Source organism: Entelurus aequoreus, linkage group LG02 (genome assembly GCF_033978785.1).
Source record: "Entelurus aequoreus isolate RoL-2023_Sb linkage group LG02, RoL_Eaeq_v1.1, whole genome shotgun sequence".
Lineage (NCBI taxonomy): Eukaryota > Metazoa > Chordata > Actinopteri > Syngnathiformes > Syngnathidae > Entelurus > Entelurus aequoreus.
This window is the reverse complement of record NC_084732.1, coordinates 12,887,638-12,913,617: the sequence shown is the minus strand read 5'-3', so window position 1 is coordinate 12,913,617 and position 25,980 is coordinate 12,887,638. Positions and strand designations below refer to the sequence as shown.

The following is a 25,980-nucleotide window of genomic DNA, read 5'->3' as shown; positions in this document are numbered from 1 at the left end:
ATTGTAATGAGAGTCATTACCATACTAACAATTAACATGTTACCTGTGGTTTTTCAAAAAGCAGCTTTTGTAACCTGCACTTTTTAATGTTCAAAAATAAAATGTTAAAAAGTGTTGGAATTACTCTGCATTTGCCCCATCCGCATGTTCACCCCCTGGGAGTTGAGGGGAGCAGTGAGCAGCAGTGGTGGCTCAGGAATCATATTTGGTGATTTAACCCCCAATTCCAACCCTTGATGCTGAGTGTCAAGCAGGGAGGTAATGGGTCCCATTTTTTTAAAATAGTTTTTAATATGACTCGGCCAGGGTTTGAACTCACGACCTACAGATCTCAGGGCGGACACTCTAACCACAAGGCCACTGAGCAGAACATAGCGTTATTATAGTTTTTGACTTGTCGGTGGACCCAAACCAGCAATTAGGTCTGCGGTTGTTCGGGTAAGACTAATAAATGACAGCATACGGACACAGTTTGTGGAAATGATTAAGTTTGAAAACGCCCCGTATGTTAATGTTGATGATCTGTTGAACTTTTGTACATCAAGTGTTGTCAATGTTTTGGATACCATTGCTACTGTCAAGGTTAGAATGGAGAAATGAAGACTTGGTCTGGGCACAGAAAAAGGTTGCAGAGCTCCAAGTCCATTATGAGATTTACAAAGAGAAGTTAAATGTGTTCAACAAGACTTTGTGTAGAACAATATTTAGTTTTGTAGCAAAACACACAACAGGTGCAACACAACACAACATCTGATCTTCTTTCTATTTGTACAAAGACTACATTTATAAAGAATTATAGGAAACACAACATCAGAACTTACCTGCAGTGAAAGTCCACATGAAATAGACCAGAACATGTTGGTAGTCCATTATAGACGATTCTTTTTCACCAATTTTACCAAACTAGTTTGCTGTCTTTTGATAACTTCTCACTGAACACAGCAGGTCAACTGGGTTTGATTTCTCAAAGTGAAAGCAATATAAACTACAACACCTGAGTTTCTTATCAATTGATTTTCAAAATAAGAGCATAGCCAGAGCATTTATGGTATGTTAAAACTCGTAAAGTATATGAAACAGCTGATTTTAAAAATGTTAGAGATCTAACTTGTTTCTTATACTTAACATCAGAGTTGTGTATTCTAACATTGACAAATTGCTAACTAGATGTTTTAATCTGAAAAAAGGTCTGCATGATATCTTTTTTATGTGCTTGTGTGCTTATCAAGATTAAAGTTCACTGTAAATCATCATCAAACTTTTCTTGCAGACTCCAACGTCCAAGTAGACGTACACTTAAAGTCTTTTTTTGGTCTTTTTTCTTTTTTATGTCCTGTCCAGCTTCTCAGGCAAATCATATAGTAGATGTAGATGCCCATATCGACTGTTCAGATTTACTTTACTAAAGAGAAGTGTAGGATACTTCTCTTGTTGTCTTATTTGTATTTGACTTTATTAAATGTATTTATATTATCATTTGGTGCAGCCGGGCCGGAGCAGGAGGGGATAGAAAGAGGAAAAAAAGGAAGACAGAGGGGGAAATTGTGGGGACAAGAGGGGGATTAGACAGAGAGACAAAAACAACAACAGCAAACACAACAACAATAGAGCAACATCAGCAAATAGGATATGTACAAATATGATGGTAAAAGTGATAGCAAAGAAGCAGTTAGCGTAAAATAAAAAAGAATACAGAAATGACAATCAGTATTATTACACTACAAATGGAGCAATACAAATACCAATAGAAATAGCGCTATTGATCATGAACAATACCAATAATTTACCTCTATTATGAACAATACAGTTGTTCAAATGCAACAATACATATACGTAATGATAACTAGAGGTACGAAAGAATGCAGAAAAATGGAGGGGAAGAAAGAGAAGCAACCTATATTAACCTTGTAGATTGTTATAGTAACATTAGGTTAAGCTTTGTCAGTGTGCCATGTGTTACCCAGTTTACCCTAGGGCAACAACGTTAACATATGTTTGATGAAACGTGATTATGTGTATGAGTGTATGTATGTATATGTACTTGTATATGTACAGTATGTGTGTATGTGTTTGTACAGTGAATGTATATGTACAGTATGCATATATGTATGTTTGTACAGTGAATGTATATGTACAGTATGTGTATATGTATGTTTGTACAATGAATGTATATGTACAGTGTGTGTATATGTATGTTTGTACAGCAGAGGTGGGACCAAGTCATTGCTTTGCAAGTCACAAGTAAGTCTCAAGTCTTTGCCCTCAAGTCTCGAGTCAAGTCCCGAGTCAAGACAGGCAAGTCCCGAGTCAAGTCCAAAGTCAAGACAGGAAAGTCTCAAGTCGAGTCCCAAGTCCTGCATTTTGAGTTTCGAGTCCTTTCAAGTCCTTTTAACCACATACTAATATTTTTACACAGATTGTGTATGCTTTTAAAACGCTGTATTTATTTATTAAAACAAGTGCATTTGAAATTGCAAGAAAAAAAATAGTGCTGACATAGCAATTCATAATAGCACTATTAACAGTAATTTTAATAGTTTAAACAATTTTAAACATTTAACTCATTCCTTTACAGAATAAACACATTTGCAAAAACAAACATTAACATACTATTGGTTGTATTTTATGAAAATAATATTACCACAGAGTTGAGAAGGAGCAAAGATATTCAATATTTGTATGTGAAAATCACAAATAAATCTTCTGGGGGAGGATGACACCCCTACAGGGGTTTGGTTTACAAACTTTCAGCCCCACCTAAAACAAAATTCACCAGCCGCCACTGATTATGATGCATTCTCATTTTAGGCAAAATATAAGACAATACTTTCTTAACAGTATAATTGTAACCAGGAATAAGTCTTCAAGTAACAATATTCAAATACTAACATTGTTGGGTAAAACAGCATTTGGTTTTATTCTGAATGTAGTGAAACAAATTGGTGGTTTTAGCTGATATAAAAACTTTCAGGTGTTTATATATGTTTAAGTATTTGGCAGACGCTTTTATCCAAAGCGACATACATAAAAAATACATACATAACAATCACTGTAAACATGATCATTTAAGGGAAGAATGTAATACAAAATATCAATACAAAGTGTCAAGACAGAATAAACTCTCTGATGCTGCAGCAACAGAGATACAGTCTATAGGTCCCTAGGATATATAGATATCTAATGTATTCATACATTGTTTATGTAGGATATACGCATGTATATATAACCTAATCATATTGTTTCTTCAATTTAAAAATAGCTTACCGTTTTTTCCCCCTTCTCTGGGATTATATTCCCAGTTTTAATCTCGGACGTCTGGTCACTTATAGCGTATAAGAATATTATATTACTGTTAAGCAAACTATGAATAATAAAACTTGCCAAAACATGTATCCGTTATCATAGCTACACGTATGACAAAAAAACGCGTGAAAATCAGTGGTATTCAGTGAGGTAAGATGAATTAAATGCGCTGACAGTTCATTGTTCCTGACAAATGAATTGCACTAGTGGAGCGGATCACCACTCCAAGATGGCGGCCCCGCGTCTCGTCTGCGCCAGTAGGCAGTAGCGCTCAATGCTGCGTACCCTTAAAACATGTCTATGGTTATAACGTTAGCAGTGAGTTTACAGCCTCACTGATTTAACTACACAGCAAATAAAAGTCATGTTACTTAGCCAATAAACGTTAGCTTACATTCAAAACTTACCCCTCTTTGTGCAACTTCAAATGTCGAACGAAGTTGGAAGTTGTTGCGTCTCCGTCTGTAATATTCGAACTACGTGATTTGCATACGCAATTCGTTTTTTGTTGACCAAGTCGTAGTTTTAGTGGGGTCGGGTGCGCTGCCAAGTGGATGGCAGTGAAAGTGGAGGCTCCAGACGGACCAATTCGGGGCAGCAGAGGCTGACTTTCGGGACGTGGAACGTCTCTACGCTGGTGGGGAAGGAGCCTGAGCTGGTGCGAGAGGTGGAGCGCTACCGGTTGGATCTGGTGGGGCTTACCTCTACGCATAGCAAGGGATCTGAAACCACACTCCTGGACAGGGGATGGACCTTGTTCACTTCTGGAGTTGCTCAGGGCGTGAGGGCACAGGCGGGTGTGGGGATACTCACGAGTCCCCGGCTGAGTGCCTGTACGTTGGAGTTCACCCCAGTGGACAAGAGGGTCGCCTCCCTTCGCCTTAGGGTTGGAGGGGGGAAAACTCTGACTGTTGTTTGTGCATACGCACCAAACAGGAGTTCAGAGTATTCAGCCTTCTTGGATACCTTGCATGGGGTCCTGTATGGGGCACCGGCAGGGGATTCCATAGTCTTGCTGGGGGACTTCAACGCGCACGTGGGCAATGACAGTGATACTTGGACTGGCGTGATTGGGAGGAACGGTCTCCCTGATCTGAACCTGAGTGGTGGATTGTTATTGGACTTCTGTGCTAGTCACGGACTTGCGATAACAAACACCATGTTCAAGCATAAGGATGCTCATAGGTGTACCTGGTACCAGAGCACCCTAGGCCAAAGATCAATGATCGATTTTGTAATCGTATCAGCTGATCTGAGGCCGTATGTATGTTTTGGACACTCGGGTGAAGAGAGGGGCTGAACTGTCAACTGATCACCATCTGGTGGTGAGTTGGGTTAGATGGCGGGGGAAACCTCTGGACAGACCTGGCAAACCCAAGCGTGTAGTGCGGGTGAACTGGGAACGTTTGGAGGAGTCCTCTGTCCGGAAGGACTTCAACTCCCACCTCCGGCGGGACTTCTCTGCCATCCCTGTGGAGGTTGGGGACATTGAACAGGAATGGGCAGTGTTCAAAGCCTCTATTGCTAAAGCTGCAGCTGCGAGCTGTGGCCAGAAGGTCTTAGGTGCCTCAAGGGGCGGTAACCCTCGAACACCCTGGTGGACAGTGGTGGTCAGGGAAGCCGTCCGACTGAAGAAGGAGTCCTACCGGGGTATGTTATCCCAGGGGACTCCGGAGGCAGTTGCAAGGTACCGACGGGCCCGAAGGGCAGCGGCCGTGGCTGTGGACGAGGCTAAGCAGAGGGTGTGGGAGCAGTTCGGGGAATCCATGGAGAAGGACTATCGGGCGGCACCAAAGCTGTTCTGGAAGACCATACGGCACCTCAGGAGGGGGAAGCAGAGAACCATCCAAGCTGTGTACGGCAAGGATGGGACTTTGCTGACTTCAAGTGAGGAAGTCGTAGGGCGTTGGAAAGAGCACTTTGAGGAACTCCTGAACCCAAATACATCAGACACACCCTCCCTGATAGGAGCAGGGCCTGAGGATGATGGGGGATCGACGTCGATCTCTCGGGGTGAAGTCACTGAGGTAGTTAGACAACTCCACAGTGGCAAAGCTCCGGGGGTTGACGAGATCCGTCCAGAAATGCTGAAGGCTCTGGGTGTTGATGGGCTGTCTTGGTTGATACGCCTTTTCAACATTGCGTGGAAGTCCGGGACAGTGCCGAGGGAGTGGCAGACTGGGGTGGTGGTTCCCCTTTTCAAAAAGGGGGACCAGAGGGTGTGTGCTAATTACAGGGGTATCACACTACTCAGCCTCCCTGGGAAAGTTTACGCCAAGGTACTGGAAAGGAGGGTCCGGCCGATAGTCGAACCTCAGATTCAAGAGGAGCAATGTGGATTCCGTCCTGGTCGTGGAACAACTGACCAACTCTTTACGCTTGCGGGAATCCTGGAGAGGGCCTGGGAGTATGCCTATCCAGTCTACATGTGTTTTGTGGATTTGGAGAAGGCGTATGACCGCGTCCCTCGGGAGATCTTGTGGGAGGTGCTGAGGGAGTACGGAGTGAGGGGAACCCTGCTGAGGGCCATCCAATCTCTGTACAACCAAAGCGAGAGTTGTGTCCGGGTGCTTGGATGTAAGTCGGATCCGTTTCCAGTGGGGGTTGGTCTCCGCCAGGGCTGCGCTCTGTCACCTATCCTGTTTGTGATTTTCATGGACAGGATTTCTAGGCGGAGTCGTGGCCATGGCGGAGAGGGTATACGTCTCGGGGGGCTAAAGGTTGCGTCACTGCTGTTTGCAGATGATGTGGTCCTGATGGCACCTTCGGTTCGTGACCTTCAGCTCTCACTGGATCGGTTCGCAGCCGAGTGTTCAGCGGCTGGAATGAGGATCAGCATCTCCAAATCTGAGGCCATGGTTCTCAGCAGGAAACCGATGGTTTGTACAGTCCGGGTAGGGGACAGGACTCTGTCCCAGGTGGAGGAGTTTAAGTATCTCGGGGTCTTGTTCACGAGTGAGGGAAAGATGGAGAAGGAAATCAGCCGGAGAATCGGAGCAGCTGGGGCAGTATTGCAGTCTCTCTGCCGCACTGTTGTGACGAAACGGGAGCTGAGTCAGAAGGCAAAGCTCTCGGTCTACCGAGCTATCTACATTCCTACTCTCACCTATGGTCATGAAGTGTGGGTAATGACCGAAAGAATAAGATCGCGGATACAAGCGGCCGAAATGAGTTTCCTCAGAAGGGTGGCTGGCATCTCCCTTAGAGATAGGGTGAGAAGTGCAGTCACCCGAGAGAGACTCGGAGTAGAGCCGCTGCTCCTTCGCTTGGAAAGGAGCCAGCTTAGGTGGTTCGGGCATCTCGTGCGGATGCCTCACGAGCGTCTCCCTAGGGAGGTCCTTGTTGCACGTCCCACTGGGAGGAGGCCCCCCGGCAGGCCAAGGACCAGATGGGGGGATTACATCTCCTCTCTGGCCTGGGAACGCTTCGGGATTCCCCAGGAGGAAGTCGCAAATGTTGCTCTGGAGAGGGAAGTCTGGGGGTCTTTGCTGGAGCTGTTGTCCCCGCGACCCGATTCCGGATAAGCGGTTGAAGATGGATGGATGGATGGATGGTAGTTTTAATACCCGAACGAAACCAACTTTGGCATAATTGTTTCTCTCTGCCGCATTGTTTGACAATTCTTGTTCGGTGGTTGTCCTGCAATTTGATTGGCTGAATGCTGTGTGATGAAAACAATGTATAACTAATTTGATTGGCTGTTGTAATGAGAGCACACACGCTGACAAGCAGCACACACGCTGATAGACAGACACGTACAAAATGAAAGCTACGGAGCGCTCCCAAATAACTTTTTAAGCTTTGGGTTTTGGGGAAAGTAGCAAGTCATGTCAAGTCAAAAGACTCAAGTCCAAGTGAAGTCACAAGTCATTGATGTTAAAGTCTAAGTCGAGTTGCAAGTCTCTTTACATTTTGTCAAGTCGAGTCTAAAGTCATCAAATTCATGACTCGAGTCTGACTCGAGTCCAAGTCATGTGACTCGAGTCCACACCTCTGTTGTACAGTGAATGTATATGTACAGTATGTGTATATGTATGTTTTTTACCGTGAATGTGCGTGTGGATGTACAAACTTTGAGTATGTAGGTATGTACTGTATTTGTGTATGTATGTGGGAGCGTAGGTACCTATGTATGTATGTATGAATAACGGTATGTATGTGAGTATATGTGTATTTGTATGTACAAACCCCGTTTCCATATGAGTTGGGAAATTGTGTTAGATGTAAATATTAACGGAATACAATGATTTGCAAATCATTTTCACCCCATATTCAGTTGAATATGCTACAAAGACAACATATTTGATGTTCAAACAGATAAACATTTTTTTTTTGCAAATAATCATTAACTTTAGAATTTGATGCTAGCAACACGTGACAAAGAAGTTGGGAAAGGTGGCAATAAATACTGATAAAGTTGAGGAATGCTCATCAAACACTTATTTGGAACATCCCACAGGTGAACAGGCTAATTGGGAACAGGTGGGTGCCATGATTGGGTATAAAAGTAGATTCCATGAAATGCTCAGTCATTCACAAACAAGGATGGGGCGAGGGTCACCACTTTGTCAACAAATGCGTGAGCAAATTGTTGAACAGTTTAAGAAAAACCTTTCTCAACCAGCTATTGCAAGGAATTTAGGGATTTCACCATCTACGCTCCGTAATATCATCAAAGGGTTCAGAGAATCTGGAGAAATCACTGCACGTAAGCAGCTAAGCCCGTGACCTTCCATCCTTCAGGCTGTACTGTATCAACAAGCGACATCAGTGTGTAAAGGATATCACCACATGGGCTCAGGAACACTTCAGAAACCCACTGTCAGTAACTACAGTTGGTCTCTACATCTGTAAGTGCAAGTTAAAACTCTCCTATGCAAGGCGAAAACCGTTTATCAACAACACCCAGAAACGCCGTCGGCTTCGCTGGGCCTGAGCTCATCTAAGATGGACTGATACAAAGTGGAAAAGTGTTCTGTGGTCTGACGAGTCCACATTTCAAATTGTTTTTGGAAACTTTGGAGATGTTGTGTCCTCCGGACCAAAGAGGAAAAGAATCATCCGGATTGTTATAGGCGCAAAGTTGAAAAGCCAGCATGTGTGATGGTATGGGGGTGTATTAGTGCCCAAGACATGGGTAACTTACACATCAGTGAAGGCGCCATTAATGCTGAAAGGTACATACAGGTTTTGGAGCAACATATGTTGCCATCCAAGCAACGTTACCATGGACGCCCCTGCTTATTTCAGCAAGACAACGCCAAGCCACGTGTTACATCAACGTGGCTTCATAGTAAAAGAGTGCGGGTACTAGACTGGCCTGCCTGTAGTCCAGACCTGTCTGCCATTGAAAATGTGTGGCGCATTATGAAGCCTAAAAGACCACAACGGAGACCCCCGGACTGTTGAACAACTTAAGCTGTACATCAAGCAAGAATGGGAAAGAATTCCACCTGAGAAGCTTAAAAAATGTGTCTCCTCAGTTCCCAAACGTTTACTGAGTGTTGTTAAAAGGAAAGGCCATGTAACACAGTGGTGAACATGCCCTTTCCCAACTACTTTGGCACGTGATGCAGCCATGAAATTCTAAGTTAATTATTATTTGCAAAAAAAAAATAAAGTTTATGAGTTTGAACATCAAATATGTTGTCTTTGTAGTGCATTTAATTGAATATGGGTTGAAAAGGATTTGCAAATCTTTGTATTCCGTTTATATTTACATCTAACACAATTTCCCAACTCATATGGAAACGGGGTTTGTAAGATGTTGATCCTCCTCTGTCCTACATGTCATTACCATACTCTTTGTGGCATTACACTTGATGTCAAACTTGACTCCATAGTCTGAGCATACGTTAAGAAGCTGTTGGAACTCTGCACTACTGGGAGATATAATGGCTAAATCATCAGCGTACATAAGGTGATTGATTAAGGTGTTCCCAATGATGCATTCTCTCAACTGCCTTGACAGATCATCCATATACAGGCTAAATAGGCCTGGTGAGAGAAGCCCACCCTGCCGTACCCCATTGCCAACTCTAAAGGGAGAGGATATACTACTCACCCATTTTACCTGTATCGTCGTACCAATATGCCAGAATACGTATGATGCTACCCGGAACACCCCTATGCTTCAGCTTGGTAAAGAGTTTGTGATGGTTGACTCTGTCAAATGCCTTAGATGCATCAATAAAACCTATCAACATTGTAGAGCCTGTGCTGTGTATTTTTCTACTGCTTCTTTTAAACCAACTCAGTGCTCTTAAAGCCAAATTGGTTGTCTGTGGTGCAAATAAGATCCCAGACTCTGCATATTATCACACTTTACAGCACTTTAGATTAGGGATGTCCGATAATGGCTTTTTGCTGATATCCGATATTCCGATATTGTCCAACTCTTTAATTACCGATACCGATATCAACCGATACCGATATATACAGTCGTGGAATTAACACATTATTATGCCTAATTTGGACAACCAGATATGGTGAAGATAAGGTTGTTGTTTTTTTAAATAAAATAAAATTAGATAAATAAATTAAAAACATTTTCTTGAATACAAAAGAAAGTGAAACAATATAAAAACAGTTACATAGAAACTAGTAATTAATGAAAATGAGTAAAATTAACTGTTAAAGGTTAGTACTATTAGTGGACCAGCAGCACGCACAATCATGTGTGCTTACGGACTGTATCCCTTGCAGACTGTATTGATATATGTTGATATATAATGTAGGAACCACAATATTAATAACAGAAAGAAACAACCCTTTTGTGTGAATGAGTGTAAATGGGGGGAGGGAGTTTTTTTGGGTTGGTGCACTAATTGTAAGTGTATCTTGTGTTTTTTATGTTGATTTAATAAATTTTTTTTTAAAAAAACAAAAAACGATACCGATAATAAAAAAAACGATACCGATAATTAATTACATTTTAAAGAATTTATCATCTCTACTTTAGATAGTATGCTGGCTAGGGCGATAGGTCAATAACTGTCGATACTCCCTACCTTATCAGCGTTGTCTTTAATGATAGGTACTAAAATAACTGTCAGCATAGTGTTGCAGGTCCCAAGTACAGAATGTTTCAGTTGTTTACAGACTGGTCGCTTTCATCAGAATGACAAGAAGCTTCTGGTCTGCAGGTAATAGCATTCAATTAGGAAGAAGGTAAATAGAACACACCCCTCCCCAAATCAACGCCTTCACCACTGCTTAATTCCTCCGGGGTTGTGGGGGCTGAGTAGCGCTCAACAGCAGCTGCCGGCCTCCAAAGTCCTGTTGGATGACTCTGTTGCGAGTTGTTGTGATTACATGTACCATGTTTATGTGTGCCATGCTATGTGAGGTTTTTTCCTCGGACTCAGTCTGGACCATTCCTGAGGGTCCAGCCTCAGACTGATATTTTTTTTACTCGTCCCCCCTTCCCCAATGTCACCTTTTTCCCACCTTTTTAAGGAGCGCTCTAAGTGGCTGATCCGTTGGCGGTCCCGTCTTGTCTCCCTGTAACGTATGTCTGCTCTTAGCGGGATTGTGCCGAAAATGTAATTTCAGTTCTTATGTGTCTTGTACATGTAAGAATGGACAAATAAAGCTCTGAATCTGAATGAATCTAAATAGTGATGAATGTGGAACGACAGCTCCAAAAACAAATTCAAACCACAAAATAAAATAAATAAATCAACACAAAAATGTGTCACACTATGGGTGGGTCACAATAGCATCTGGCAGGATGCCATGTATTACCAACCCCGTAAAGCAGATGGAGAGCAACACAGCTCCCCTAGGGGTTGCTAGCTTCAGGTGCTCTGCAGTAATACTATCCATGCCACATGCTTTGTTATCAGCTAGTTGCCTGATGGCTTGGGAAATGTCATTGGGGGCTGATGTGCACCACTTCCTCCTCTATGTTGCCTGTACAATATAGCTCACTTCTGACACAGTGGAATAGAGCAGGAGCTGCCTCCATAGTTCAGTTATATTTTCTTCATCAGATACACTCCTATATATATAAAGTTTTTGACTTCCTTCCAGAAGCCAGTGACATTGCTGTCAAGCAGTTCCAACGCCAGAAAGTCAGCTCTCAGGGCTTGCTCATGCTTGCCAACAAAGCGCACTGCATATTTGTATCGCGTATTGGTGAGCTTTTTATGCTCAAGAACAGGTCCCTGTCTAGGTCTACCAGCAATAACCCAGGCCTTATGGGCCGCCTTAGCCTCTGCATGTGGGCCAGCTACATACCTGTTCCACCCAGGCTTGGTGTTTTTTAGCTTTACTAAAATGAGTGGTGAAATGAGAGGTCTCTGCAAACACATTGTACCATTAGAACACTGGAGTGATAGTTGCTGGAAATGGACCTCTATACACCTATGTAGATATTGCACCAAAAACCAGACATTTGCAGCTAGAATAGTCATTTACCACATTAGCAATGTATAGAATGTATTTCTTTAAAGTTAAGACTAGTTTAAAGTTATCATCATTGAAAAGTACAGTGCTTTTCCTATAAAAATAAGGACATTTCAATGTGACCCCAAACTTTTGAAATGTCCTTATTGTATGTATATATATATATATATATATATATATATATATATATATATATATATATATATATATATATATATATATATATATATATATATATATATATATATATATATATATATATATATATATATATGAATGAAATATGAAATCCGTGCTGCAGTCTGCAGGTGTACCTAATGTTGTGGCCCTGCAGTCATTCACAACTCCTCCAACACGAACATTATTGTTTTTGCACTTTTTGGCTTCTTATTAAATAACTTTTTTAAATAGATTCAATCTTGCACGTGGAAAGTTTAAGTGTGGGCTTTAGTTGATATAACACTCCCGTCAGGGCGTGCATTCTACGGCGGGGGTGCATTCTCTACCACCAGGAGGCGGGATTACTGCGAGCCTCAGCCGGTGCGTCTTTTGCAGCCGTTTTATGATTGCTCAGCACGAGAAATACGTTACACACATACAGTTGTTGACAAAATACACTGTACATTATATACCTCAGCTAACTAAACTATGGAAATGTATAATATAATTCACATAGCAATACGGTCTCACTGCACAGCAGGCCAGCAGTTAGCCGAGTCCGCAATCCATTTGAGGCTCAACTGAGTGACGTGCCTCAACTGGCTGCTGATCACAGCAAGCCTCTTCTCAGTATTTGAACGGCAAATGTGAAAATTCAGCGATTTTGAATAAAAATAATCTAAAACTGGTGAAGTTAAATGGAAAATAACTTTATAGTATAATCACTGGATACATATAACAATTTAATTTGTTTTTTTCTTTTTACATTTTTTTTCTTTCCATGATGGCACGTGAGGCCCCGCCTCACCTGCCTCCACGTCACTGATATATATATAGGTATATAAAGGTATATACAGTATAGGCGTAATATGATCAAACTTTCTTGTTCTTGTCAAGAGTCTAGCAGCCGCATTTTGTACCAGCTGTAATCTTTTAATGCTAGATATAGGAAGACCCGAAAATAATACGTTACAGTAATTGAGACGAGACGTAACGAACGCATGAATAATAATCTCAGCGTCGCTGGTTTGATTGATTGATTGAGACTTTTATTAGTAGGTTGCACAGTGAAGTACATATTCCGTACAATTGACCACTAAATGGTAACACCCGAATAAGTTTTTCAACTTGTTTAAGTATACTTAAATTGATTCATGATACAGATATATACTATCATCATAATACAGTCATCACACAAGATAATCACATTGAATTATTTACATTATTTACAATCAGGGGTGTGGAGGGGGGAGGGGGTAGGATATGGACATCAAGTAGTGGACATAGAGAGAGAGAGAGAGAGACAGAGAGAGAGAGAGAGAGAGAGAGAGAGAGAGAGAGAGAGAGAGAGAGAGAGAGAGAGAGAGAGAGATCAGAAGGCATAAGAAAAAGTATCTGCATTTGATTGTTTACATTTGATTATTAGCAATTCGGGGAGGGTGTTAGTTTAGGGTTGTAGCTGCCTGGAGGTGAACTTTTATTGCGGTTTTGAAGGAGGATAGAGATGCCCTTTCTTTTATACCTGTTGGGAGCGCATTCCACATTGATGTGGCATAGAAATGAGTTAAGACCTTTGTTAGTTCTGAATCTGGGTTTAACGTGGTTAGTGGAGCTCCCCCTGGTGTTGTGATTATGGCGGTCATTTACGTTAAGGAAGTAGTTTGACATGTACTTCGGTATCAGGGAGGTGTAGCGGATTTTATAGACTAGGCTCAGTGCAAGTTGTTTAACTCTGTCCTCCACCTTGAGCCAGCCCACTTTGGAGAAGTGGGTAGGAGTGAGGTGGGATCTGGGGTGGAGGTCTAGAAGTAACCTGACTAACTTGTTCTGGGATGTTTGGAGTTTAGATTTGAGGGTTTTGGAGGTGCTAGGGTACCAGGAGGTGGACAAAATGGAACAAATTTTAGCGATATTACGGAGATTCAGCCAAGCAGTTGCTTCCTGGTCTGCTGTGTGGAGGATGACTATTCCTCCTCTCGGTCTTTGGAGACGGCAGGCTTCAATGACAAGCACAAAGCGGACTCGGGCTACTGGCCAAGCAAAGGCCATGTCTAGTCCTGAATCTGTTGATGGTTGACCACTATGTCCTAGGGAAGTCAGTGCCAGGGACCTGTTGGGAAGGGTCTGACACCAGATGTTTATTGGGGACCTCCTTGGACGCCCATTCCTTCTCCCAAGGTGATTCGATGGTAAAGTCAGCTGGTGTAGCGGCCTGCTACCTCAGTGTCAATGTGGGTCTCTTGAAGGTAAGGACTTGGACAAGGCTTTGCTTGGGAGCAGAAAAGCCTTCAGCATTGAGTTGTAATAGAGAAGGGCAGGTCCTATCGCTCTTTGAGGCTTCAGGACTGTGACTAGGATTCTTTGACTTTGCTCTTGAAGTGTTCATTTTCCTGCTCTTGTAATCCTTGTCCGGACAGAAGGATGACACGGCAGTGCGGCTGGATCAAAAGATACGTCGGAGACGCTTTACTGAACCAAAAGTTGCTTCATTACAAGCAAGCGTCATTATTCAGGTCTGCAGTACCTGGACGAACTCAGGTCAAAAAATGAAGGACTCCTAACCTGGAGAAACCAAACCATCAGTTATATATTCCTTCTGTCTCTGTCTGGGTGTGTGCTAAGTCAGGGCAGCACAACCTGACCATGTAAGATGTTTGTGTGTAGTGTCTGGAAAACAATTGCTTTAATCATAACTCAAATGTTGGCTTTGAGCTTGACAGGTAGTCTTTTGTCAAGGATATGGTTATAGCTTTTGCATTCCGAAGGCCCAATTAGAGCTTCTTTTCCTACGAGAAGTGATCCAATCCACCTGCGAATATCAAACTAGGGGGCCTTATCTTATGATGTGCTCAAACTGAAATACCACTATTTAATTAAACTTGGTGCTTCGCCTTCTCCAAGTTGGATGTAAATCTTCACCATCAGCAAAACATGATATGAGTTAATTAACTCACTACACCCTCAAGCGTTGTCTTTTTGATGTTAGTCTGCTGGTGGGATCATTTTCTTCCCGAAGCATACCTGGGTACTGACGGAGGACGGTGACGAGAACGCTGATCTATTGTCCTCCGAGGTGCAAGCCGACAGCCGTTTCTGTTAAAGAGTGGTCCGTCATTTTCGCACATGTGGATAACATACATTTCACAAAAGCAAGGCCTAGTAAATCTGTGGATGGTATGCCGAGTCCAGACAGTTCTCCATGAGTACCAGTCTCCACGGTTAGATAAGGTCTAAACTTAGTCATAACCTAAGCCAGACGCTTAAGGAAAACTCAACAAGAACATGCCTTTACACGGGCCTGATGGAGTCAAAATCTGTACTATGAACCAAATGACCTGGGATGACGTCACATCGGGCTCTAAGAACTGGTTGTCTGGCTGTCCCAGAGAGAGAATCAGGTACCATTTGTCTAAATCTACTCCAGGTTCTGTAGGACCTCTAGTGATGCCTGCTTGTCAGTAAAGAAGCTTTTGTTCAACGGTCATCATCCTTGATTCCTCACACAACCACGCCACCCTTCTGCCCGGGAGTAAGTGGCAAGACCAGCGGTACACCACACCACATGTTATAAGTGTAAAAAAAACACAGGTAGAGCGGCCGTGCCAGCAACCCCTCCCCCTCTATCTGCTCCTTTCTCTCTCGTCAGCTGCTCATTTGCTGACGACAATGTGAAAGTGGATTTTAGTTTTTTAAAGGTTTATTATTGTAGCAAAAATATATTTTGTGATTTCTGATAGTTTGTGAGGGCACCAAAATAACTTGTGTTTGTGTGTGCTAGTAGAGCAGCACAGTTCAGCTTGTCGTTGTTTTGCCTTGTTATTAAATACAAAGCTGATCTATTACACCTTTATGTTTAATATACAGTACTGTTTCTATTGTGTACAAACCTTCACTAAAATATGGACTTGTCCAGGCTGGAACCCCATTATTATTATTATTATTTACATTGTTTCTTATGTTGCTTCACTATACAAACTTTTTTATTAACAAACCCTGTTCATGAACTAATGAAGTTCTTAAATCGGGTATTTCTTTCAAATGACGACATTTTAAACGAAAAATGTTTTATTTATTGTTTGTAATGAATTTTTCATTTTATTAATTTAGGCCAGTGATGACGTAATCCCCCTGATGCAGAGTGACATTTTTGTAAACAATATCAGTTAAAAATGAGTGTGTGCAAAACATGAGTTTGTTCTTTGCCACTGAAGAAACGCCCCCAAAAAAGTCTTAATTGCTAGAAAACATTCAAGTAGAAAAATACAACTCTTAGAGTTCCAAATTTCCTTTTGTCAGTCTCTATAACGAACTTCCGCTCTCAGTTCCTTGGTGATGTAGTTGAGCAGGGCGGCCGTGACCTGCTGCTGTAGCGTGGCGCTGCCCATCACCATGGCGACCAGCTGGGCCGCGTCCGTCCAGTCCAGACCGCTCAGGATGGCCATGACGTCCCTGTACAGCTTCTGCTGCTGGGCGGGCGGCAACTCCATCAGGATCTGAGGAAGAGGCCGGAACTGACCACTAGTCAGCCAGCTTCCCAGCAGGCTCCCTACGACACCACCTGGTGGACACAATGAGTAAGTACATTATCTTCTAGAGGTGCTAGTGCAGGTGTGTCTAACTTGTGGTCACATTGAGGGCCACATTTATTGATGTGGAGGACTATATTGAATGATGTGGAGGTCTACATTGAATGACATGGCGGGCCACATTAAATGACGCAGTGGGTCATGTTAAATGTCATGACAGACCGCAATAAATGACGCGACGGACCACTTTAATGAGGTGACGGACCACTTTAAATGACATGGCGGGCCACCTTACTGAGGTGACGGACCACATTAAATAACATGGCAGGCCACCTTACTGAGGTGACGGACCACATTAAATGACATGGCGAGCCACGTCAATGAGGTGACGGACCACTTTAAATGATATAGCGGGCCACCTTACTGAGGTGACGGACCACTTTAAATGACATGTTGGGCTACTTTAATGAAATGACGGACCACATTAAATGATATGGTGGGCCAACTTACTGAGGCGACGGACTACTTTAAATGACATGGCGGGCCACCTTACTGAGGTGACGGACCACTTTAAATGATATGGCGGGCCACCTTAATGAGGTGACAGACCACATTAAATGACATGGCGAGCCACCTTAATGAGGTGACGGACAACTTTAAATGATATAGCGGGCCACCTTACTGAGGTGACGGACCACTCTAAATGACATGTTGGGCTACTTTAATGAAATGACGGACCACATTAAATGATATGGCAGGCCACCTTACTGAGGTGACGGACCACATTAAATAATATGGCGGGCCACCTTACTGAGGTGATGGACCACTTTAAATGTTATGGCGGGCCACCTTACATGGCGGGCCACCTTACTGAGGTGACGGACCATTTTAAATGACTTGGCAGGCTACTTTAATGAGGTGACGTACCACTTCAAATGATATAGCGGGCCATCTTACTGAGGTGACGGACCAATTTAAATGACATGTTGGGCTACTTTAATGAGGTGACGGACCACTTTAAATGATATGGCGGGCCACCTTACTGAGGTGACGGACCACATTAAATGATATAGCGGGCCACCTTACTGAGGTGAGGGACCACTCTAAATGACATGTTGGGCTACTTTAATGAAATGACGGACCACATTAAATGATATGGCCGGCCAACTTACTGAGGTGACGGACTACTTTAAATGACTTGGCGGGCCACCTTACTGAGGTGACGGACCACATTAAATGATATGGCAGACCACGTCAATGATATGACAGACCATTTTAAATGATATGGCGGGCCACATTACTGAGGTGACGGACCACATTAAATGATATGACCACATTAAATGATATGACCACATTAAATGATATGGCAGACCACGTCAATGATATGACAGACCACTTTAAATGATATGGCGGGCCACCTTACTGAGGTGACGGACCACTTTAAATGACATGTTGGGCTACTTTAATGAAATGACGGACCACATTAAATGATATGGCGGGCCAACTTACTGAGGTGACGGACTACTTTAAATGACTTGGCGGGCCACCTTACTGAGGTGACGGACCACATTAAATGATATGACAGACCACATTAAATGATATGGCAGACCACGTCAATGATATGACAGACCACTTTAAATGTTATGGCGGGCCACATTACTGAGGTGACGGACCACATTAAATGATATGGCGGGCCACTTTAATGAAATGACGGACCACTTTAAATGACATGGTGGAATACAATAAATAACATGGCGGACCACATAAATGACATGACAGATCACTTTAAATGACATGGTAGAATACATTAAATGACACGGCAGGCCACATTAATGAAATGACAGACCACTTGTAATGACGTGGCGGGCCAGATCTGGTTTCCGGGCCTTGAGTTTGACACCTGACCCACAGGGATCTACTGTAATGTCAAATCATAATAAATCCAAAGCTTCTGTGTCCATAATTTACGTTTTTTTCCGCCATTCTCTGAAAGGGGTTGGAACAAAACCTAACCCAAGATGTTGGAGTGTATGTGTCAAGTCTTTTTTTCAAATTTTGATTGACAAATGCCTTTCATTTTCAATAAAAACAACAGTGCATTCAAAGCCTGTAGACGGTGCGGAATGGCGGCGCGTTCCTTCAAGCACCGTCCTGATGCCACAAATAAACACAGTCTGCTCCACTGGCGTAAAAATAGCTCTGATAACAGCAGCGTGTCCTACAAAGTTTACCCAAGTCTCCTTTGGTTTCACTCCCCCCCGCCCCCCTCCCTCCTTATTATAGCATCCTTAGCTTTCAGATAGCAGCGAGCTGGCTCACATCGCGCGCACAGACGGCAACACAATCACCAAAGAAATACGAAAATATCAGATTACTCGCTGTCAGTAGAAGTTTATGTTTTAGTTGTCAAAAGTATTTTTGTTTTGTACAAAAAAGTTATCAGTAATGTTATGTGTGAACCAGTTAGGTTCTCTCCATCTGTACAACCCAGAGTCTAACGTGGTGGCTTCAACACAGAATAACATGAGTGGTGGCGCCGACTAGTGGTGAGTATAGGGAAAGTGATGGCGAAGTTGTCGTAAGGAAATTCTTTTTACGATATGGATCGATTGAATGCCCTGAGATTACAAAAACCTGGATGAATGAGAACATTCATAGACATGATTGAGCTAAACTAGCGGTTTTCCATAACTTATAAACACCCTCTGACCTTAGCTAAAACTAATTACTACTCTATTATTATTTGCCTCAATAAAAACGAACTCAGTAGAAACATTTACATCCCATCTTAAAACTCATCTATATACTCCAGCTTTTAAATAGACCCCTTTTTAGACCAGTTGACCTGCCACTTTTCTACTCTGTTCCCCTCCCCTGCATGGTGAGGATACCAGTTGGCCACGGTTGATTTCTGAAGATGTACCAGTCTGGAGGAGGTGCGAGCTGACCCGAATTGAGACCTGGGATGGACCACCAGTTCCACAGCTATAGACATCTCTGCGTAGCTGACTGACTGCGCCTGAAGGAAGATACACTTCCCCTGATGACTATTTGTTGGTTTCCTGATAGACTGGACTCCCACTTTATCTGTTATGGAAACCCTTTTTCACGTCCCAAAATCTAGCTCCTGTCATCGAGGAGCGGATTGTGAAGTTGACCGGTAGATCGGTGCAGCGTCTGCAGCGATGCGGACACTGTATCAGTCTGTCGCGGTGAAGAAGGAGCTAAACCGGAAGGCAAAGCTCTCATTTTACCGGTCGATTTACATTCCTATCCTCACCTATGGTCATAAGCTTTAGGTTGTGACTGAAAGAACGAGATCAAGTGGCCGAAAAGAGTTTATTTTGTCGGGTGGTGGGTCATGGGCTTTAGGTTGTGATTGAAAGAACGAGATCACGAGAACAAGTGGCCGAAATGAGTTTCCTTCGTCGGGTTGGTGGGGCTCTCCATTAGAGATCGGGTGAGAAACTCTGTCAGAGTAAAGCCGCTGTTTCTCCACATCGAGAGGAGCTAGATGAGGTTGTTCGGGCATCTGGTCAGGATGTGCCACAGAAGCCTCCCCAGGGACATGTTTAGGGCATGTCCAACCGGTAGGAGGCTACGGGAAAGACCCAGGACAAGTCGGGGGGACTATGTCTCTCAGCTGGCCTGGGAACGTCTCGGGATAACTTGGGAGAAGTTGGACGAAGTGGCTGGGGAGAGGGATGTCTGGGCTTCTCTGCTTAGGCTGCTGCCCCCTCGACCCGACCTCGGATAAGCGGAAGAAGATGGCTGGATGGATGTTTCGTCCAGAAGTTTACGCTCCAAAAACGCTGGCTTATTAGTAGGGGTGTAACGGTACGTGTATTTGTATCGAACCGTTTCGGTACGGGGGTTCCGGTTCGGTTCGAAGGTGTACCCAACAAGTTTCCACACGGACATATTAAGTAGCGTAGCGCACGCTGTGTAAACAATGCACACTGAGGCACAACACACGGCATGCTAGCAACGACCAGGCTAGGACAACATGTAAAAGCCAGAGCTGGAAGACACTCCTGCCTCGTTAAGATCTCCCGTTTGGGAACACTTCGGCTGCGCGGTGCGATACAACAATGGAGGACGGAGGTTTGCCGACATTGTTCAGCAGCGGTAAGGCAGGCTTCTGCCAACACTTCAAACATGCTAACCCATTTGAAGCGGCACCACCCCCAAGTGAACATCGCTTCAACAAAGATAAAAACCAGCAAACAGCTCCCACCTCTTACTGCCAAGTTAGCCAGGCTGGGGGGGGGGGAAGAAAAGTTAATCTGAGGCTGAGTTGACTTGAAACTGTTTAATGTTGCACTTTTTATATGTAGAAGAAAAGTTTTGTCATTTTATTTAATCTGAGCAACAACTTGAAGCAGTTTAATGTTGATTAACGTGGGCCCCGACTTAAACAAGTGGAAATACTTATTGGGGTGTTACCATTTAGTGGTCAATTGACATGCTTGGCCTTATCGCCGGTTCATTATTAACGCCGGATCAAATTCGTTTCGCAAAATATACATTTTATTATCGCATGTCTATAATTTTCGCCGGGTCAAACTCGTTTCGCAAAATATTTAGCATATGTCTAGAACAGGGGTCGGCAACCCGCGGCTCTAGAGCCGCATGCGGCTCTTTAGCGCCGCCCTAGTGGCTCTCTGAAGCTTTTTCAAAAATGTATGAAAAATGGAAAAAGATGAGGGGAAAAAATATATATTTTTTGTTTTAATATGCTTACTGTAGGAGGACAAACATGACACAAACCTCCCTAATTGTTATAAATCACACTGTTTGTATTAAACATGCTTCACTGATTCGAGTATTTGGCGAGCGCCGTTTTGTCCTACTAATTTTGGCGGTCCTTGAACTCACCTTAGTTTGTTTACAATGTATAACTTTCTCCGACTTTCTAGGACGTGTTTTATGCCACTTCTTTTTCTGTCTCATTTTGTCCGCCAAACTTTTAACGTTGTGCGTGAATACACAAAGGTGAGTTTTGTTGATGTTATTGACTTGTGTGGAGTGATAATCAGACATATTTGGTCACTGCATGACTGCAAGCTAATCGATGCTAACATGCTATTTAGGCTAGCTGTATGTACATATTGCATCATTATGCCTCATTTGTAGCTATATTTGAGCTCATTTAGTTTCCTTTAAGTCATCTTAATTCAATGTATATCTCATGACACACTATCTGTATTATGGCTTCTAATTTGTTGCGGCTCCAGACAGATTTGTTTTTGTATTTTTGGTCCAATGTGGCTCTTTCAACATTTTGGGTTGCCGACCCCTGGTCTAGAACTTCCGCCGGGTCAAATTCGTTACGTCACGAGTGACGATTTACCTGTCCTCATTTTCAAAATGGAGGAAGCTGATTTCAGTAGTTTGCAATCGCACAAAAGAAAAAAGATAAAGGGTTATTCAGTAGGATTTAAGGTCCAAGCTATTGAATACCGGTACGGTATGCTAAAAAGAACAGTAAGCAGCTATGTTTTATTAATATACCGTAGCTGCGTGTGTCAAATACTGTATAAGTCATTAAATGACTCCCGCCTCCTGGTGGTAGAGGGCGCTAGTGATCCTTCTTGCGACTTCCGGTACTGCAGAAGAAGTGACAACACGCAGCAACAGATCGTCTTTTTTTCCCTCTCGCCTGAACTTTTAACATGGAGGATTACATACCGGTATCTAAAATAAAACAGTTTTCTAAACTGGACTTTCAATCGAAGCAGGAGGTAATAATTAAAGGAATATCTCCATCGAGACAGAGAGACTTTTAAAACTGAAGAAAGAAAATAAGGAAGACTTCTATAAACAAGTTATCGATGCTTTTGGTCGGAAGGAGCTGCAAATGGACTCCATTTATAAGTACAGGTAAGACCATAATAACGTTTTTTTTTTTTATTAAATGTGCTTTTCATGATGGTATGCTTACATCACACTGAAAGCGCACGCCTAAATTTACCGCATTCCTTTTGGTAAACGCCGGAGTGAGAAGAGGTTTTAAAATAATTAGCGCATGCACAGCCATCCCGCAGGCTTCCGGTAAACGCCGGAGTGACAGGAGGTTTTAAATTAATTAGCGCCCCTGCGGCTATTCAAGGAAATACGGTATGTTATGCCATTGTTTACAAATTTGGTAAATAAATAACCAAAACATTTATATTTTGTTGTTTTCTTACTGTACCGAAAATGAACCGAACCGTGACCTCTAAACCGAGGTACGTACCGAACCGAAATTTTTGTGTACCGTTACACCCCTACTTATTAGTGACCCCCAGTCTGCAGGCTCTAGAGCGTTTTCTACCTGGGCGTAGGCCACCTCAGTAGAAGCAAATAAGTCCCGCCTGAAAACTCATTAACGTATATATTCTAGCCTTTAAATGAACCCCTTTTTAGACCAGTTGACCTGCCGCTTTTCACAATGTCCCCCTCCCCTGCATGGAGAGAATACCAGTCTGGAGGACGTGCTAGCTGGCCTGAATGAAGACCTGAGATGGACCAGTCTTGCATGCACAGCTCTAGACATCTCAGCGTAGCTGACTGGATGTGCCTGTAAGAAGACACACTTCCCTCATGACTATCTTCTGGTTTCCCAATGGACTAGACTCACGCTTTATCTTTTAAGGAAACCTTTTAGCCTCGGTCTTGTCTGGAAACACCGCTCTATTTTTGTTGTCCCCAATCAAACGAGGTCACAGTTGTCCTTACCAACAGCGATACCCGGAGGTCCGCCAAGCATGCCGCCAACAAACGCGCTTCCTCCCGCCAACATGGCTCCTTTGGCCGAGTTCTTCACCGCTACTTTGATGTCATTGTGGGCCGAAATCTCGCAGCACAGACGCATGACGTCATCCACTCTGGGCGCCATCTTGCCGCTGCCAAAAATGAAACTTAAAACCATCAGTCTTAATTAAACCCGGGAAGTCTGAGACGAGCATGAATATTATTTACATGATTTTAACGACAATATTTAACTGTTCCTACAACATGTTGGTATTTATCATTAAATAAATTGGAAATGTCATCAAACTATTATTTTATACATAATCCAACCTACATTCCTGACTCAGTTTTACATGTAACAGTTCAAACAATCATTTTACAAGTCAATTTTTGCCCTATTGTCTGATATTATTTCAACATAATTCGCCAAGAAAGCACAGGCCTTAAGGAAGCAGCGGGGAAAATACGGCACTTGGAGCGCTTATCGTAAAATCTACATCAAAATAAACCTGTCGTACTTTGTTGTCAAAGACATCGTAGAACTGGTCCATTCCTGAAGATGACATCATCTCGACTACAAAGAAATATAAGACTTAAAACTTATAAAACTTATAGATTGATGTACTCAACAATTGACTACAACGACTAAACATTAGGCCAAATTCAACAATATTAAGCAACATTTTTCAGTCATTGATCATTAGGGTTAATTTATATACAAAATGTACTTAGAAATTGAGTGATTCAGTCAAGTATTTAACTTCAGTATTCATATATCAATGGTTTTATTTACTTGACTTTAATTAATGTATTTACTCATTGAAATTAGGGCTGCAACTAACTCTTAATTTGATAATCGATTAACCTGTCGATTATTACTTCGATTAATCGATTAATAATCGGATAAAAGAGACAAACTACATTTCTATCCTTTCCAGTATTTTATTGGGGAAAAAACAGCATACTGGAACCATACTTATTTTGATTATTGTTTCTCAGCTGTTTGTACATGTTACAGGTTATAAATAAAGGTTTATAAAAAAAAATAAATAATAAATTTAAAAAATATAATAATACAATTGCCTCCGCGCATGCGCATAGCGTAGATCCAACGAATCGATGACTAAATTAATCGTCAACTATTTTTATAATCGATTTTAATCGATTAGTTGTTGCAGCCCTAATTGAAATACGTTTATTTCGGTCATATACTCAACCGTCAACCATTTTGTGTGATCAGTTTAACAGTACAGAATATACCTATTTAACAATCATACACATTTACACACACAAAAAAAAGAAAAAGAATGACCGAAAATGGAATAGGCTGAAGCCAAAGCTTATATTTGCCTATCCTATATCTTCACTGAAAATAAGATCACCGTATTTTTCGGACTATAAGTCGCAGTTTTTTTTCATAGTTTTCATAGTCAGTGCGACTTATACTCAGGAGCAACTAACAAATAATTAACACATTAGCGTAAAATATCAAATAATATTATTTAGCTCATTCACGTAAGAGACTAGACGTATAAGATTTCATGGGATTTAGCGATTAGGAGTGACAGATTTTTTGGTAAACGTATAGCATGTTCTATATGTTGTAGTTATTTGAAATACCATAATATGTTACGTTAACATACCAGGCACGTTCTCAGTTGGTTATTTATGCCTGATATAACGTACACTTATTCAGCCTGTTGTTCTCTATTCTTTATTTATTTTAAATTGCCTTTCAAATGTCTATTCTTGGTGTTGGATTTTATCAAATAAATTTCCCCCAAAAAATGCAACTTATATATGTTTTTTGCTTCTTTATTATGCATTTTCGGCCGGTGCGACTTATACTCCGGAGCGACTTATACTCCGGAAAATACGGTAATTGTTACTATATTTTATAATTTTCAATTATTTCACCTTTCAAGAATTTCTTATACCTTAACAAAAAACTACCTGTACATGTCTTCAACTCATCACTGGGCTTGTTCCACCATTTAACTCCTAAAACTGAAAAACATTTGTATTTTATATTCGTTCTTACTTTACCTATTTCAAAAATCTATTAAATTATAGTTTTCTCCTCTTAATTTAAATAACCTCAGAATTCAAGCTGGGAAGGCTGTTGTTCTTTACTCAAAAAATAATTTCCATTGCTTTTAAAAACACAATATCTGAACATTTTAACACATTAGAACTTATAAATAATGGATTGGTATGTTCATAGTAGCACGCTTTGTGTATTATTCTAATCACCCTTTTTTTAAGTTTAATTATTGAGTCTATGTTTAGAGTACTATTACTAACAATGTAGTCACTTATATGTCTTATTTGTATCCCTTTTTAAAAAAAATTGTTTTCTGTCATTTTTACTTTGTTATGTATGACAAAATGTAAAGTTACTGTACTGGAAACCACGTGATATTCCTTATCATGACTTCTTGTTAAACAGTTGACCCCTGACGACTAAAACAGCCTTGTAGTTTCCCTTAAATATAACCTTTGACTACAGAACGCGTCACTTTTAAGTAACTTAGAGGTACGATGGTTTTATTTGAGTCAAAAGTAATTAAAGTAGTATTTTAAGTTCTTTTCTTACCCGTACTGGTGGAGCGGTAGCAAAGTTGGTCGTGTTGTTTCACTTTTGGGAAACCTCCTTCCGGTTACGCGTCAGAGGCTATTTCAACTCGCGCACTTCCGCACTTAAGCTTAGCATTGTGAATGCGCAAGTGCGTTTTAATACCGCCAACTTCCGCACTTGGCTTGGCGAGTGCGGAAGTACGCCCAAACAGGGGAAGAATGCCGCCAGTACCCGGATGTTGCACTGAATGACACTTTTACGCACTAGCCG

The 25,980-nt window shown here is 42.1% G+C and overlaps 2 protein-coding genes across 4 annotated transcripts in view; both read right to left on the bottom strand.

Moving 5' to 3' along the window:
* LOC133630527 (CD48 antigen-like) overlaps nt 1-1,041 on the bottom strand; it is a 48,986-nt gene extending 47,945 nt beyond the window's left edge. The window contains exon 1 of one of the 2 annotated variants that reach the window (XM_062022163.1): nt 822-1,041. In XM_062022163.1, the coding sequence (XP_061878147.1) occupies nt 822-870 (49 nt within the window). In that variant the 5' untranslated portion in view covers nt 871-1,041. The remainder of the gene's footprint in view (nt 1-821) is intronic. The other variant, XM_062022142.1, reaches the window with a different exon arrangement.
* A 14,574-nt stretch (nt 1,042-15,615) lies between these two features.
* LOC133630471 (protein C19orf12 homolog) lies at nt 15,616-25,952 on the bottom strand. 2 transcript variants are annotated; one of them, XM_062022077.1, is made up of 3 exons: nt 25,729-25,952; nt 23,118-23,284; nt 15,779-16,429 (listed from the first exon to the last, which is right to left on the bottom strand). In XM_062022077.1, exons 2-3 carry the CDS (start codon nt 23,275-23,277, stop codon nt 16,164-16,166), a joined length of 426 nt encoding a protein of 141 aa, XP_061878061.1. In that variant the 5' UTR covers nt 23,278-23,284; nt 25,729-25,952; the 3' UTR covers nt 15,779-16,163. The 2 variants fall into 2 exon arrangements, with proteins under 2 accessions (XP_061878066.1, XP_061878061.1); XM_062022082.1 differs by lacking the exon at nt 25,729-25,952 and having other exon boundaries at nt 15,616-16,429; nt 23,118-23,283.
* Nucleotides 25,953-25,980: the final 28 nt, after the last annotated feature.

What these genes read in the sequence shown, in the direction of transcription:
- LOC133630471 (XM_062022077.1), bottom strand. Translation starts at nt 23,277, where the DNA reads ATGGCGCCCAGAGTGGATGACGTCATGCGTCTGTGCTGCGAGATTTCG. An exon ending in ACCTCCGGGTATCGCTGTTG is followed by an intron (nt 16,430 to 23,117) that starts GTAAGGACAACT and finishes TGTGTCCACCAG; the next exon opens with GTGGTGTCGTAGGGAGCCTG.